Below are 18135 nucleotides of genomic sequence, written 5' to 3'. Positions count from 1 at the left end.
CGGGATCGATTTGAAGGTAGAGGGTCCGTCATGGTCTGGGGCGGTGTGTCACAGCATCATCGGACTGAGCTTGTTGTCATGGCAGGCAATCTCAGAGCTGTGCGTTACAGGGAAGACATCCCTCATGTGGTACCCTTCCTGCTGGCTCATCCTGACATGACCCTCCAGCATGACAATGCCACCAGACATACTGCTCGTTCTGTGTGTTATTTCCTGCAAGACAGGAATGTCAGTGTCCTGCCATGGCCAGCGAGGAGCCCAGATCTCAATCCCATTGAGCACGTCTGGGACCTGTTGGATCGGAGGGTGAGGGCTAGGGCCATTCCCCCCAGAAATGTCAAGGGGACGCAGGTGCCTTGGTGGAAGAGTGGGGTAACATCTCTCAGCAAGAACTGGCAAATCTGGTGCAGTCCATGAGAAGATGAACTGCAGTACTTAATGCAGCTGGTGGCCACACCAGATACTGACTGTTACTTTTGCTTTTGACCCCCCCCCTTTGTTCAGGGACACATTATTGTCAGGATTTGGCCAGGGTTGTTCTGGTTTTTGGTCACTAGATGCCCCCATTGTGCTTTTTGACCTTTTGTTTTCCCTTGATCCCCATTATTATTTGCACCTGTGCCTCGTTTCCCCTGATTGTATTTAAACCCTTAGTTTTCCTCAGTTCTTTGCTCTGTGTTTGTTTGTTAGCACCCAGCCCTAGTATTCTGTGAACTCTTGTTGATCCCGGTGGACTCTCTTGTGGAATTCTGTTTTTGTTCTTGTTTATTTATTTTTGAGTATCTTTTGAGGCTTTTTATGCTATACCTACCACCTTGTGGATTTACCTTTTTGTCTTGGAGGATTACCTTTGTTCTTGTGGAATTCCTTTTGAGGTTGTGGAGTTACATGTTTTCCTGAAGGACTTCCCTTTTTACTTTATTAAATACACCGTCTCAAGTACTGCTGTGTCTGCCTCATCTTCTGGGGTCTGCTGACTATTCGTGGCTCAGTTGGTTAAGTGACTGTTTCTCACTCCGGAGACCCGGGTTCATAACCGGGTCCTGACAATTATTCCATTTCTGTTAGTCACATGTCTGTGGAACTTCTTCAGTTTATGTCTCAGATGTTGAATCTTATGTTCATATAAATATTTACACATGTTTAGTTTGCTGAAAATAAACGCAGTTGACAGTGATAGGAAGTTTCTTTTTTTGCTGAGATTAGTACAGAAATATAAATATCCCATAATGTACATGAAATACATAACACCTTTATGTTCCCAAATGTGATATATATACGCAACGATTGAAAAAAAGTATAATACTGAAATATATATAGCAAATGTTAGGCTACATATATTTAGTCACAAAACATTAGACAAATAATTGTTGAAAGAAAATGTATCACAAGCATCCAAATGTAAGTGGTCAACCTATTGTATTTCCTGCAAAGTAGGATATCACAAGACAAAGAGTACCCTAAAGTGTTCAATGTGATCCTTTTTATAACCATAGCCTAGTACTACAATTCCCTCTGGTCTGTCTCACACAACACAATGTAATAAACATGGAATTTCCCATTATTACTGTATGTATACAGATATCCTACCATGCATGTATCCTTTTTTATAATAGAAGCATCTCTACCACTGTGTGTCAGTGTTGTAGACGTTCGCCTCAATGTAGCCCTGCCTACCTGTCAGAAAATGCACTCCTTTGACTTTTTAGTCATCCTCATTACTTTTCTTTTCCGCTATTGCTGTGTTTCCCTATCCCTCTCTGACTTCTGACTGTTTCCGCTGTGCTGGCCGCTTCTATAGCTTGGGCTGCTCTGGGTACTCCCGGGCCTTTTGAGGATGTCACTCCCTTTATTCTTTTCATCTTCCAGGGGCAAGTAATGCTCACTGGCATCTGAGTAATGGTCATCGGCATCTGAGTAATCGCCATCTGAATAACGCCCAATATCCGCCCTCCCCCGCCCTGCTTCGTCATGGCCTTCATCCTCATCTTCTTTTTTGGACATTAATTCATCTTTCTCAGCCTCCTGCTCTCCTTCCCGTTTTTGGTCAGCAAAGCTGTCTTCATAATCGTCTGGGTATTCATCCTGGAAGACCGTGTTGTAAATAGCCGGTGTTTCTGTCTCGTCCTTTTCACTGAGAAAACAAAATGAATAAACACTTAACACAAAAAAATATAAACTCTTATACCATGGCATTGTTGAATACTCGTTTCTGATGGACTTGAAGAGCATTCTAGAGCGTGCATTATTTCAGCACGGTAGAATTCAATAGCTTTACCTCTACGCAGACGACACCATTCTGTATACTTCTGGCCCTTCTTTGGACACTGAGTTAACAACCCTCCAGGCAAGCTTCAATGCCATACAACTCTCCTTCCGTGGCCTCAAATTGCTCTTATATACAAGTAAAACTAAATGCATGCTCTTCAACCGATCGCTACCCACTCCTACCCGCCTGTCCAACATCACTACTCTGGACGGCTCTGATTTAGAATACGTGGACAACTACAAATACTTAGGTGTCTGGTTAGACTGTAAACTCTCCTTCCAGACCCATATCAAATATCTCCAATCCAAAGTTAAATCTAGAATTGGCTTCCTATTTTGCAACAAAGCATCCTTCACTCATGCTGCCAAACATACCCTTGTAAAACTGACCATCCTACCAATCCTCGACTTTGGCGATGTCATTTACAAAATAGCCTCCAATACCCTACTCAACAAATTGGATGCAGTCTATCACAGTGCAATCCGTTTTGTCACCAAAGCCCCATATACTACCCACGATTGCGACCTGTGCGCTCTCGTTGGCTGGCCCTCGCTTCATACTCGTCGCCAAACCCACTGGCTCCATGTCATCTACAAGACCCTGCTAGGTAAAGTCACCCCTTATCTCAGCTCGCTGGTCACCATAGCATCTCCCACCTGTAGCACACGCTCCAGCAGACATATCTCTATCGTCACCCCCAAAACCAATTCTTTCTTTGGCCGCCTCTCCTTCCAGTTCTCTGCTGCCAATGACTGGAACGAACTACAAAAAGCACTGAAACTGGAAACACTTATCTCCCTCACTAGCTTTAAGCACCAACTGTCAGAGCAGCTCACAGATTACTGCACCTGTACATAGCCCACCTATATTTTAGCCCAAACAACTACCTCTTTCCCTACTGTATTTAATTTATTTATTTTGCTCCTTTGCACCCCATTATTTTTATTTCTACTTTGCACATTCTTCCATTGCAAATCTACCATTCCAGTGTTTTACTTGCTATATTGTATTTACTTTGCCACCATGGCCTTTTTTGCCTTTAACTCCTTATCTCACCTCATTTGCTCACATCGTATATAGACTTGTTTATACTGTATTATTGACTGTATGTTTGTTTTGCTCCATGTGTAACTCTGTGTTGTTGTATGTGTCGAACTGCTTTGCTTTATCTTGGCCAGGTCGCAATTGTAAATGAGAACTTGTTCTCAACTTGCCTACCTGGTTAAATAAAGGTGAAATAAAAAAATAAAACAATTCTTACATGTTCTATGTTTGAGCTGCTTTTGAAACCAAAAGTCAAACTGAAAACATTATTGGCATCTTTGAATTCGATTTTTAGAAGAGCAAGCTAATGGTGTGTTTGTAAATTAAATCTGGAGTGCCAGAGTGCGCTCTGGGCGTTCGTAAATTCAGGGCGTGTCGCTCTCGGATCTCACACTGGACGCTCTGGCCAAGGAGAAACATTGATCCAAGCGTTCTGACCTCACAACCGCAGTCAAGCACCCAAGCTAACTGCTAGCAACTTCCAGACACAAATGAGAGAACACCTCACTCTGACCATTTTACACGCACTAGCAGAGCTGGTTCGTATGTTTTCATGTTATCCAGAGCGTTGGTGACTGTAACTGTACTGCTGGCAACAATTTAATTCTGATATTTTTACTGGTGCCATAACACCGGTGCCATATTCAACGGGTATTGAACGATCGCAAATCCATCAGTTATTCTGCGCTAAACTGATGATTTGGCTAGCTAAACTAGCAAGTATGTTTGACTAATGATTTTGACTAATGAAGTATGTTTACAAAATGTATAATTCACTGTCATTGAGCCAGAAGTCTACCTTTGTTTTGGGTCACTGGAGGAGGTGGTCCAGCATGCAGATTCTTGGCCACCTGGCTGCTGGGACTTGGGCACCTTGCCACTGACAAAGTCCTCACTCACTCCACAGCCTCGCAGGGTGTCTGTGTAGCGCTTCTCTGCAGCGTGTTTGGCATTCATCTGTCAATAGACAGAAGTGAAAAATAGCATACATCATGACCAGCGATGGGAAAATAGTCAGTCATACCTTTATTATTCATGCAATATACACTACCGTTCAAACGTTTGGGGTCACTTAGAAATGTCCTTGTTTTTGAAATAAAAAATGTTGTCCATTAAAATAACATCAAATTGACTGATGTTTGGCAGGTCCTATTTAATGAAGCTGCCAGTTGAGGACTTCAGAGCCAGAATGTCTAGCAGAGGTAGACCGATTAATCGGAATGGCCGATTAATGAGGGACGATTTCAAGTTTTCATAACAATCGGAAATCGGTATTTTTATTTATTTACCTTTATTTAACTAGGCAAGTCAGTTAAGAACACATTCTTATTTTCAATGACGATTCACCTTGTCAGCTCGGGGGATCCAATCTTGCAACCTTACAGTTAACTAGTCCAACGCAATAACGACCTGCCTCTCTCTCGTTGCACTCCACAAAGAGACTGCCTGTTACGCGAATGCAGTAAGCCAAGTTGCTAGCTAGCATTAAACTTATTTTATGAAAACAATCATTATCACTAGTTAACTACACATGGTTGATGATATTACTAGATATTATCTAGCGTGTTCTGCATTGCATATAATCTGACTGAGCATACAAGCATACAAGTATCTAAGTATCTGACTGAGCGGTGGTAGGCAGAAGCAGGCGTGTAAACATTCATTCAAACAGCACTTTGTGCGTTTTGCCAGCAGCTCTTCGTTGTGCGTCAACTATTGCGCTGTTTATGACTTCAAGCCTATCAACTCCCGAGATGAGGCTGGTGTAACCGAAGTGAAAAGGCTAACTAGTTAGCGTGCGCTAATAGCATTTCAAACGTCACTCGATCTGAACCTTCTAGTAGTTGTTCCCCTTGCTCTGCATGGGTAATGCTGCTTCGATGGTGGCTGTTGTCATTGTGTTGCTGGTCGAGCCCAGGGAGGAGCGAGGAGAGGGACGGAAGCTATACTGTTACACTGGCAATAAAGTGCCTATAAGAACATCCAATTGTCAAAGGTTAATGAAATACAAATGGTATAGAGGGAAATAGTCCTATAATAACTACAACCTAAAACTTCTTACCTGGGAATATTGAAGACTCATGTTAAAAGGAACCACCAGCTTTCATATGTTCTCATGTTATGAGCAAGGAACTGAAACGTTAGCTTTCTTACATAGCACATATTGCATTTTTACTTTCTTCTCCAACACTTTGTTTTTGTATTATTTAAACCAAATTGAACATGTTTAATTATTTACTTGAGGCTAAATTGATTTTATTGATATATTATATCAAGTTAAAATAAGTGTTAATTCAGTATTGTTGTAATTGTCATTATTACAAATAAATAAATACATATTATTGGTCCTCCAATAAATCGGTATCGGCGTTGAAAAATCATAATCAGTCAACCTCTAGTGTCTAGTTTGTAAAACAAATGTACTTGTCCTCTTGCTCAGTTGTGCACCGGGGCCTCCGACTCCTTTTTCAAGTTTTATAGCTTCTTTAAATCAGCACACCAGTTATCAGCTGTGCTAACATAATTGCAAAAGGGTTTTCTAATGATCAATTAGCCTTTTAAAATGATAAACTTGGATTAGCAAACACAACGTGCCATTGGAACACATGAGTGATGGTTGCTGTTAATGGGCCTCTGTACGCCTATGTAGATATTCCATTAAAAATCATCAGTTTCCAGCTACAATAGTCATTTTCAAAATTAACAATGTCTACACTGTTTCTGATCAATTTGATGTTATTTTAAAAATGGACAAAATAAATATATTTTTCTTCCAAAATCAAGTACATTTCTAAGTGACCTCAAACTTTTGAACGGTAGTGTATATTTATTGTGTGAATGAGTGGTGTGAGAAGATATGGAAAGGATGCCACTTATAACTACTGAAATGCAATCCATGTCATGTCACTCCACGACTCACACGCGCGTGTGTGTGTTGTTTCTAGTCACCTGTGCAACCTGCTCCAACAGCAGAGGCCTCCCCTTCACTCTCTCCTGGATTTCCCTCATCTCCTCCTGGTACTCCTTCCTCCTCTGAAAGTCCTGCTTTCTTTTTGAAACACACAGACAACCTTTCACCCCTGTCATCCCACAACCCTCAGCCCTGAAATAACCCTCAGCCCTGACCTATTCAACAAAAACATCACTTTTACAACCACAGCTTACTATTACTGATATGGAAAACATAGTCACAATTGAGACTATTGAGGCAATGTTCAGTTCAGTCTTCAGGTTTGCATTTCCACTCATCATTTTCATTTGAAAAGACCCAGAAACATCAGATTGATAAATTGTTGGGGGGGGGGGGGGGGTTTGTACTGGTCTCAGGTAGGGTGAGTTTCTTGGTTGCTACAAGTATAATTATAATGTTATGAATTTCTATATGGGTACCTGAACTGCTTGAGCTTGGACTGGTTGGTCTGGGAGAGGGGCACGTGGGCATCATTGGCTTGGGCGCACTTCGAGACCACCTTTGCAAGCTTCTTCTCTCTCTGTTTCTGTCTCTCATGCCATCTCTCCTCCTCTTCTTCTGCCTTCTTTCTCTGCTCAAGCACCTTTCTACTCAAGGAGACAAGGCAGTCATCGATGACTGGAAGTCATTGGTGGAGGAAGGACTTTGTCAAAAGAGAAAATGAAGGCCAAGGGCACTAGAAGTAGGACATGGGGGGGTAATGTCAGAGGTTGGGCATTTTATTGTTTTGGAGCTGGGAGTGTATAGGAAGTCCACAGGATTCAACAGACAAGGGTTTCAACTTTCAGGCCACAACTATTCTTAAAAAGAGCAACTAAAATGTCTTCTGAAGCTCTGACTAGCTTGTCTAAAAAGGAGACGCCCCTTGCTATTCTATGTGGGTAGTACCTTACAGCCTCTTGGCGTTTTTTGCTGGCATCGGTGACTTTGGCAGGCAGCTGTTCCAGACTGCCTGAGAGGGAGGAGCAGAGGCTAGAGTTGTGTGAGTGGACGAGCCCAGCTGTGCTGACGTAAGGCCAGCGCTTGGCCCGGGGACTCATCTGCTCCTTCTCGATCTCGGCCAGGATGCGTTCGCGGTGCGAGTGGATCTGTGACGTCCGGAACTGGAACGGCTCGCACATCGTCAAAGGCTTCACGTCGCGCCGGCTCTCCAGCTGCTTCTTGAACCTCCTGTAGCTGGCGTCGAAGTCGGGCACCACCGGGTTTATCTTAGGCCTGTAAGGGGCCCTGTTGTCATCCTCGGATCCAGCGGTGTCCCCCCGGGCTCCATCCTTAGCATGCTCCCTTTTGCTAAGGTGGCGTGCCAGCATGCTGGGTGGCATGGAGGCACTGTGGAGCAGCTCCTGGGCCCTCATCTGCATCTTGATGGCACGGAAAAGCTGATCCTCCTTCAGTTGCTCGCCTGTAGCCGCCTCATACACGGCCTTGGGCACGGGCTTGGCCCTGAATGGTTGGACTCTCTCCTGGCTGATTTGCTGGAGGTTGTGGAGCTGCTCCTCTCTCTGCTCCCTCTTGAGCCGTTCACGCTCCAGGAAACTGAAGGGCCGCTGGGTGGAGCACAGACGCTGCTGCTCCCACTCGTGCATGGCCCGCCGCGCCTCGTCGCATTCGTGGAGCTCCTTGTATAGGGGCAGGCGGACGTGGACGGGCACGGAGCTTGCACGGAATTTGTGCTGGCACTCTGTCAGCTCCTCCAGCTGCTTCCACAAGGCCGCGTTCTCCAGCTCGATCTCTGACCGTGTCTTCACACCTTTCTGGCCCTTCTGGTTCTCCCGCAGCGTCATGTGGAATGGCTTGGGGACGGTCACTCTGGGTTTCCACGGCTCGTGTTTGACATCTTTGCACCCTTGCTTCTGGTCCTTACCCTTGATGCCTTTCTTGTGGCCCTCAATGAGGCTCTGGAGGGAGGATGTGGACAGGTGGCTCTGGCGAGGCGACAGCTTGAAGTCATGCCACATGTTCTTGATGTGCTCTTTGGGGGAGGACTGCAGACCCTTCTCCACGTTGTTGACTACAGCACCTTCCCCGTCAGATGTGTCCGATAGCCCAGAGCCCCTTCTCAGCTCCAGAGCCGAGTGGGCCTTCCTCAGACGCCTCATGGGCATGGGGCTGATCTTCGAGTACGATCTGGTGAGCGAAAAAAATACCATTAGAATATGAATACAGTACACCTTCCAGAAGCAGATATAATGTACCCTACCAACTTCAGCGTATTATCTTGGTGGTTAATCAAGAAAAACAACCAATTCCAAGCAAGAGTAACAACACACCTGTGTGCCTGTGCCCCCTGCACGTTTTCCGAGGGTGGTGCACCTTTGGGCTCCAGCTTCTTGCGGTACATGCCCTCTAGCTCGGCCATGGTGCGGAGGTGGGCCCTCTTCAGCTCCTCCAGCTTACGATAGTACTCCTCGTTGGAGAAGTAGAACTCACGCAGGTCGATGTGGTCCACCGTCAATCGGTAGTCTTTGATCATCAGGGATCTGCCCTTCCCGGGGGCATCCCCATCACCGTAGTCAGACCAAGAACGTCAATAAAAAAAACATTTACGTTGTGCACGGACTGTAGAAAATGTGTCTGTGGAATCCATTCCATACAAATAATAAATGTTGCCTACATTTTGCATTGGTCAAATGCAAAATCGACTTCGTCTCGGGCCGTAACAACACCCATAACAACATACCCTCCAAACAACGGCTTCTCTGGCATTATCACTTAAGTAAGCAATTGGAAGCAAAGGGTATCTTGGATAGGATTGTGGCTCCAGGAAGAAAAAGCCTTTCAACTGTATTTCTATGACTTTAAGATACATCTTAAAGGGGAAGCCCCATATATGTTAATATGCCAAATGCATGGAAGTGTATCATCATGTAAGAGTAGCACTAATGACTGGACATGTTGTAGATGGTTAAAGCATAAGGCCTAATGTGAATTGAGTAGAGCATAATATGAGATGGCTACTTCATGCCTAAGCTCATTATCCCCAGCTCTGTGGGTTTGGATGACCTATCCATATGGTCACACACAGAAGGTGGGGTGATAATGGAAGGAGCGTGTGCTCAACTGTCACACTAGCTGCTCTGCCTCCAACCATCTCAATCTTCTTTCCTTCTGGTGATGAATGGATGAGATCCAATCATACATTTACAAATATTAAGAAAATAAGTCTAAAGCTTGGACAAGCAATTCTAACGAGTATCCTACTGATTACGGTACAAGCCAGATCAAAATGAATGTGCTTTCTAAATTAAAAAAACTATTTGGAGATGCCCAGATGTAGGGCAAATCCTTGTCCAGTGAGGAAAATAAAATGGGATTTGAAATAATGTTGTCCAAAGGAAATTAAGCATTTAGGATTACTGGCACTGTGACGTCAGTGTAATCTAGTAAAGGAGGGAAGCCATAAATATCCTCTCCCACACAGGCAGGTTGACCTGAACAGTCAAATCTCTGTAGTAACATTTGAGAACAACAGACATTTTATGAGAATCCACCTCCATAAGTAAATGCTTCACCTGAATTTCCCAATCTTCAACATGAGTCTGACATTAAAGATAATTCAAGGCATATCCACTTAAATGTACATCACTATCCAGTGTCATAGGCTTGTATAGGCTATAAATGATGCTTAGTTACATCAACTTAGATGTTTGGTAGCAATGTATGATCAATATGTTGTATGACTAAGCCATCTAGCAGATCAATGAGGGAGGATCCAAGAAATTAGCTTATTATGGAATGAAGAACCAGAAATAGCAAATAAAAAAACGCAGGCTTCCTATGTGCAACTGGTGTTCTATTTGTCTTCAGATCAACATAATGAATGAGGGTATAACGTTGATGGATTAGTTAGTTGGATGAATGGCATCTCGGCAAGTGTCGGATGGTGTCCTCTTTCCACCCGTATGATGGATTTCATCCAATCATTTAAGAATATTTCTGGATGCTTAGCTCAGCTTTCAAATACAAAACTGATCTGCCGATATCTTACCTCTTTTTCGTAGTCTCGATTGTCAATATGACCAGCTACTGACGAATATGGAAGGGTTCGCTGCCTTTCATACAACGCCAACGGAGCCTTGGTGTGTGGGTCTACCGGCGTTTTCAAACAGGAGGTAACCAGGACGTTGGCGCGATGGGTATTCGCCATTGTTTCCCCTGTTCTTGCTTTCTTTCTCAAAGTTGAATCTAATAGAGACGCTGCAACTACTTGGCAAAAGCACAGCAGATGCTCTCCAGAGCACCAGCATCGTGTGGTTGTAAAGGAAATTACTAGCTGTTTCAGGAAGTGAATCGTTTTTATCTTTTCTTTGAAAATTGTTAGGATATAATTGCTAATAAATGTGAATCTAACGAATTTTTTGTTGGTAGAGTATTTAATTGTCTTAAGATATAGTTAATTATATAGTATATATTATATAGTTTATTTTTGCAAGGTATGAAAATGTGGTGTTTTGTTTGTACATTTACATTTGTGAATATGACATTTGGCCAAAATAATAAGGAAATTAATTACGTAAAATTGTTAGCTTATTTCTATTGTAAGTAAAGAATCCAAGCAGTACATCTCTCCATAACAGTGCAAAATCTTCATGAATGTGTTCAGTTATAAATTTACTGTTCTCTTGCCAGATTCCTTACATTAATACAATGCCAAAAAAAGATGCTACACGTTTCTGGGTGGTCATTACAAAAGGTAACGTTACAATTATATATTTTTAAACTTCCTCATATAGAAGTTGGCAGGATAATATTTATCATTTTAAAAGAAACTTTCTTCATTTTGTTAATAAGTATGTGTGTGGCAACATCCAACCTTTCTTTTTCCAGTGGTGAAAAAAGTACCCAATTGTCATACTTGAGTAAAAGTAAAGATACCTTAATAGAAAATGACTCAAGTAAAAGTGAAAGTCACCCAGTAAAATCTTACTTGAGTAAAAGTCTTAAAGTAGTTGGTTTTTAATATACTAAGTGTCAAAAGTAAAATAATAAATCATTTCAAATTCCTTGTATTAAGCATTTACAGGCAGCCAGGGCACGCGCCAACATTTAGACTTCATTTACAAATGAAGCATGTGTTCAGTAAGTCCGCCAGATCAGAGGCAGTAGGAATGACCAGGGATGTTCTTGTAAGGGATTTCCTCCTCTTCGTCTGAAGAGGAGAGGCGAGAAGGATCGGAGGACCAAAATACAGCGTGGTCAGTGTCCATGGTTTTTAATAGGAAAACTCAAACCATGAACACAACTACAAAACAAGAAACGTAAAAACAGTCCCGTGTGGCACTGACACAGGAGACAACCACCCACAAAATACCCAAAGAATATGGCTGCCTAAATATGGTTCCCAATCAGATACAAAGATAAACACCTGCCTCTGATTGAGAACCACTCTAGGCAACCATAGACTTACCTAGACAACTACACTGAACACAACCCCATAAATCCAATAAACCCCTAGACAAGAAGAAACACAATAAATCACCCATGTCACACCCTGGCCTAACCAAAATAATAAAGAAAACAAAGATAACTTAGGCCAGGGTGTGACAGTTCTCTTGATAAGTGTGTGAATTATACAATTTTCCTGTCCTGCTAAGCATTCCAAATGTAATGTGTACTTTTGGGTGTCAGGAAAAATGTATCAAGTAAAAAGACATATATTTTTCTTTAAGAATGTAGTGACATAAAAGTTGTGAAAAATATCAATAGTAAAGTACAGATACCCCAAAAAGTACTTTTTACTTAAGTACTTTACACCACTGTTTTTTTCAACCGATATTATCAATAAAACCATCCCAATAAGTCATGACATAAGGTATAGATAAGGTACGACGTCCTGTTGAAACAAGGCTCTTATAGCTCTATTGTTGTTTAATGGACAAGAAGAAAAACACATTTTCTTTCCTACTGATGAGTTTCATACTGATGAGTCAATTAATTATTGTAGGCATGTTCTGAGGGTCAGGTCTTAACATGTTCCTGAATAATAAAGCAACACCTGATGGAATGGCATCTAAAACAATTGAAAAATCTTTAGGTGTTACAGGGATCTTGTAAAGTGATAAGAATTCCTTGAAAAGCAGAGTTTCACTGGAACTCTGTCAATATTATAATTGAAAACCAACATGAAGTTAAGGCCACCAAAAAGTAGAGAAGACATGATGACGAATAAAGTTTGATATAGAAGTGTGTCTTCTTAGGATTTTTTTATCCAATTGATCTTAAAAGTATTATTTAAGGAAAATTATCATACTCATAAGTGTTCATTACAACAGTTTTCCTGATGTAATGGGTTCGGTTTCTCCAAAGAAAGTTGAGAAGCATCTGGTCCATCTCTTTGCTTATTTTACTGTCAAGATCTAAAGACAGAGTAGCATATGTTAGTCAAGAGGTACCTTCAGCCTTGGTTATTAAAACTCTTCCTTTTAAAGATAAGTCACTCTGTAGCCATTGACTTATCTTCTTCTGGGTTGTTTTTAATAACAAGGTTAAATTTTAGTAAGCATCTATATTTCTTTCTGGGTTGTTTTTAATAACAAGGTTAAATTTTAGTAAGCATCTATATTTCTGATCCTTAGTAATGGTTATGCCTAAATATGAAAGTTCTTCTTTCACTGGAATACCATAATATGAAGTTGCCACACAACATTTGACAACCATGAGTTCCCATGTATTAATGTTTAGACATAGACCAGATGCCAGAAAAAGTGTAGTATCGTCAGACAGCTGGCTTATAATCATTTATTTACCAGCTATGGAAATACCGTGTATAGGACTATTATTTAAAGAATTTGTACGAAGTTAATTAATAAACACAGATACAGTGAGATAGGACAACCTTCAACTCAAATCTAGGTGAGGTGCTATGTTTGTTTGATAGAGCTGTTACCATTCCGATAGAGAGTCTTGAAACCCTTACAGAAGAAAATCACTGAAGACATATTTCCCAAGGGAGTGGAAGAGGAACTGATGCTCCACTGTGTCAAAAGCTGTATACAAATAATATGAAGCTATCCTCGGTTATTAGGTCTGAGTAGTCAAGTATGTCTAATACTAGTCTGACATTGTTAGAAATATGTCTGTTCCTCATAAAGCCAGACTGTATTTCATCAATGATTCCATCCAGGACTTCTTTAATTATTTTTGCAAGTAGTAATGCTAATATCTTAGTCATTATTCAGAAGACAAATTGATAACCCCAGAGTCATTGTAGGAGGGAGAACATTGTTTTTAATACTCTTTAAAAAGCTACTTGTTCAGAAAATAACTTGTACAATTCTGCCGTAATTCCATCAATACCTGGGGATTTATTGTTATTTTGATGGCTAATACACTCGATAATCTCTTCAACTATGATGGGTTCATCACACTGTTTAGATTCTGTATCACTGATAGAGTGAACATTATTCAGAGAGTCAAAAAATATCTGTGATTCCTGACTACGTAGAGCTATACAATTCCCTGTAAATGACCTTCAACAGTGTTGTCTTGTGATCATGCCATCAATGTTTTGTGATTATTGGTGTCGTAAAAATGTTAGGTAAAGGGTCATCAATTAGTATGTTTAACATTTCAGTGGAAATACTAATCATAGTTTTGATTAACGGCTTGGCAAAAAATATAGGTCCCGTATTATCGGCACACGGTCCCCGGTTATCGGCAACCTTACTATTTTCCGAAGTGTTTACTAGATAGTTGACGAGTTGGCTCGCCTCCCTTAAAAAAAAAGACTTGCATGGCAACTTTTCATTGCGTAGCCCGGTGCGCCCTCCCGTGGACTCATTAAAAAAAATGTTTCTTCCCCAACATTCAGTGTTGTAACCAAATAAAGTCTCATCATTTGTTTTACAGATTAATCTTATGTTTTGAGAAAGAAGATACGTTTAATACTAAAATATTAGTTCAAATAAATACACCTTTAGTTTCAGTTATGTGCATTGTGTCACAAACCGGCTCTAAGTTCGTAGCAAAAAGGGAGATAACGTGGAGATAAGGAATAACTAAATATATTTATTAACTGAAGTAAACTAAATACAATTAACAATGGGGTGTGTGTGTGTAGTCTGTAATCAGTAGTGTAAGTGAGTGGTTGCGTGCATAAATGTGATAATGAGAGATGAAAGGTTGAAAGGTGCCAAAACAAACAAAACAGCCACAAAAATGTCACAACCAACATCTATCAGTGTCTGCATGGAGAGAGTCTCCCCAATGTAGCGCAACTAGACAATGGACCTGATCGGACAGCTCAGAGCCTCTGCTCTTTTTTGTCCATAAGAAACAATTGGATTGGTGGAAGAGGCATGGCAGGCCAGGAGCAAGGAAGGAGGGTGTGGTCAGCAGGGCATCAATTCTGTGAGCAGGCCTTTCTAATCGACCTGGCCCGGGTATCCTGGAAGGACATTGACCTCATCCCGTCAGTTGAGGATGCCTGATCATTCTTTAAAAGTAACTTCCTCACCATTTTAGATAAGCATGCTCCGTTCAAAAAATGCAGAACTAAGAACAGATATAGCCCTTGGTTCACTCCAGACCTGACTGCCCTCGACCAGCACAAAAACATCCTGTGGCGGACTGCAATAGCATCGAATAGTCCCCGCGATATGCAACTGTTCAGGGAAGTCAGGAACCAATACATGCAGTCAGTCAGGAAAGCTAAGGCCAGCTTCTTCAGGCAGAAATTTGCATCCTGTAGCTCCAACTCCAAAAAGTTCTGGGACACTGTGAAGTCCATGGAGAACAAGAGCACCTCCTCCCAGCTGCCCACTGCACTGAGGCTAGGTAACACGGTCACCACCGATAAATCCATGATTATCGAAAACTTCAACAAGCATTTCTCTATGGCTGGCCATGCCTTTCGTCTGGCTACTCCAACCTCGGCCAACAGCTCCCCCCCCGCAGCTACTCGCCCAAGCCTCTCCAGGTTCTCCTTTACCCAAATCCAGATAGCAGATGTTCTGAAAGAGCTGCAAAACCTGGACCCGTACAAATCAGCTGGGCTTGACAATCTGGACCCTCTATTTCTGAAACTATCCGCCGCTATTGTCGCAACCCCTATTACCAGCCTGTTCAACCTCTCTTTCATATCGTCTGAGATCCCCAAGGATTGGAAAGCTGCCGCAGTCATCCCCCTCTTCAAAGGGGGAGACACCCTGGACCCAAACTGTTACAGACCTATATCCATCCTGCCCTGCCTATCTAAGGTCTTCGAAAGCCAAGTCAACAAACAGGTCACTGACCATCTTGAATCACACCGTACCTTCTCCGCTGTGCAATCTGGTTTCCGAGTCGGTCACGGGTGCACCTCAGCCACGCTCAAGGTACTAAACGATATCATAACGGCCATCGATAAAAGACAGTACTGTGCAGCCGACTTCATCGACCTTGCCAAGGCTTTCAACTCTTGTCAATCACCATATTCTTATCGGCAGACTCAGTAGCCTCGGTTTTTCTGATGACTGCCTTGCCTGGTTCACCAACTACTTTGCAGACAGAGTTCAGTGTATCAAATCGGAGGGCATGCTGTCCGGTCCTCTGGCAGTCTCTATGGGGTGCCACAGGGTTCAATTCTCGGGCCGACTCTTTTCTCTGTATATATCAATGATGTTGCTCTTGCTGCGGGTGATTCCCTGATTCACCTCTACGCAGACGACACCATTCTATATACTTCCAGCCCGTCCTTGGACACTGTGCTATCTAACCTCCAAACGAGCTTCAATGCAATACAACACTCCTTCCGTGGCCTCCAACTGCTCTTAAACGCTAGTAAAACCAAATGCATGCTTTTCAACCGTTCGCTGCCTGCACCCGCATGCCTGACTAGTATCACCACCCTGGATGGTTCCGACCTTGAATATGTGGACATCTATAAGTACCTAGGGGTCTGGCTAGACTGTAAACTCTCCTTCCAGACTCATATCAAACATCTCCAATCGAAAATCAAATCTAGAGTTGGCTTTCTATTCCGCAACAAAGCCTCCTTCACTCACGCCGCCAAACTTACCCTAGTAAAACTGACTATCCTACCGATCCTCGACTTCGGCGACGTCATCTACAAAATAGCTTCCAACACTCTACTCAGCAAACTGGATGCAGTTTATCACAGTGCCATCCGTTTTGTCACTAAAGCACCTTATACCACCCACCACTGCGACCTGTATGCTCTAGTCGGCTGGCCCTCGCTACATATTCGTCGCCAGACCCACTGGTTCCAGGTCATCTACAAGTCCATGCTAGGTAAAGCTCCGCTTATCTCAGTTCACTGGTCACGATGGCAACACCCACCCGTAGCACGCGCTCCAGCAGGTGTATCTCACTGATCATCCCTAAAGCCAACACCTCATTTGGCCGCCTTTCGTTCCAGTTCTCTGCTGCCTGTGACTGGAACGAATTGCAAAAATCGCTGAAGTTGGAGACTTTTATCTCCCTCACCAACTTCAAACATCTGCTATCTGAGCAGCTAACCGATCGCTGCAGCTGTACATAGTTTTATCGGTAAAGAGCCCACCCAATTTTACCTACCTCATCCCCATACTGTTTTTATTTATTTACTTTTCTGCTCTTTTGCACACCAATATCTCTACCTGTACATGACCATCTAATCATTTATCGCTCCAGTGCTAATCTGCAAAATTGTAATTATTTGCCTACCTCCTCATGCCTTTTGCACACAATGTATATAGACTCTCTGTTTTTCTACTGTGTTATTGACTTGTTTATTGTTTAGTCCATGTGTAACTCTGTGTTGTCTGTTCACACTGCTATGCTTTATTTTGGCCAGGTCGCAGTTGCAAATGAGAACTTGTTCTCAAACTAGCCTACCTGGTTAAATAAAGGTGAAATAAAAATAAATTTAAAAAATCCCGAGGCTGAATGCCCTAAAGTTTTTATCAGAACGGTCGTAGATTAGTTTCGCCTTTTTGCTTTTCCCGACATGAGTTCGTGGTGTTTTGTTTTAAAAATAGAAGTAAAAAATCAAATAAAAAATGAGGGATAAAAGAACATCATTAAAATTATAGCTCACAGCTGTGCATGGGGAAAGGGGTGGGGGTGCTAAGGAGTGCATTCACATATATCAACACATTTTCATACACACACAAATTATTATTTATTTTTTTCCCCTCTCTTCTAGGTCAGTTTCAGCATTATGGACATCGGTGTATCTGTGGTCCATTTGGCTTGTCCCACGGCTTCCTTCAATGATGGGTTGTGGGTGGCTCTGTTGATGAACATCTGGCCAATGATTGACTGCCTATTGTTGATTAATGTCAGTCCAGATATGCTGTTGACGTAGTGGTTGCTGATGTATCTTAGTAGTCTGTAAGCCATTTTTGCAGCCATGTTTTGGACTATCTGTAACCGATTCATCTGCTGCGGTGAAGCTGTTATCCAGGCTGGCAGGGCGTATTCAAAGAGGGGTCGGATGTAGCTGATGTAGACTTTCAGCACTGTCTGAGGTGAGGCTCCATATTTTCTTCCGCACAGTGTTTTTAGGTGGTTTAGTCTTTTTCGTCCCGCTCTCTCTATGTTCGCTATATGGATTGTCCAGCGCATGTTCTTCTGGAAGGTGACTCCAAGGAATTTTGCTTCTTTTTCTACTTTTATTGTTTCACCGTAGAGTTTGAGATCTATGGGTTTCCTGGTTTTCTTGCTGGTGCTTCTTGTGCAGAGGACACATTGGGTCTTTTGTGGGTTCAATTTTACTCGCCACATGTTAGACCACGACTCGATCATTTCAATAGACTTCTGGAGTTTTTTTGCAGCAAGTTGAGGACATTTGGAGCTGGACCAGTAGCAGTGGTCATCGGCAAACTGTGAGACTTGACCTATGGTGGGTGGAGGGTAGTAGATATCTGAT

The 18135-nt window shown here is 42.4% G+C and overlaps 1 protein-coding gene across 1 annotated transcript; it reads right to left on the bottom strand.

The window, feature by feature from the left end:
* Positions 1 to 1705: 1705 nt before the first annotated feature.
* LOC135528804 (protein FAM161A-like) lies at positions 1706 to 10488 on the bottom strand. Its single transcript, XM_064957864.1, is given in 8 exon segments — positions 1706 to 1746; positions 1749 to 2134; positions 4113 to 4270; positions 6263 to 6362; positions 6704 to 6871; positions 7173 to 8411; positions 8555 to 8808; positions 10258 to 10488. Coding segments are annotated over 8 exon segments (2520 nt in total). The 5' UTR covers positions 10432 to 10488.
* Positions 10489 to 18135: the final 7647 nt, after the last annotated feature.

This window comes from Oncorhynchus masou, chromosome 5, assembly GCF_036934945.1.
Source record: "Oncorhynchus masou masou isolate Uvic2021 chromosome 5, UVic_Omas_1.1, whole genome shotgun sequence".
Classification (NCBI taxonomy): domain Eukaryota; kingdom Metazoa; phylum Chordata; class Actinopteri; order Salmoniformes; family Salmonidae; genus Oncorhynchus; species Oncorhynchus masou.
Note: the sequence above shows the minus strand (reverse complement) of the source record. Positions and strands in the feature narration are given on the sequence as shown.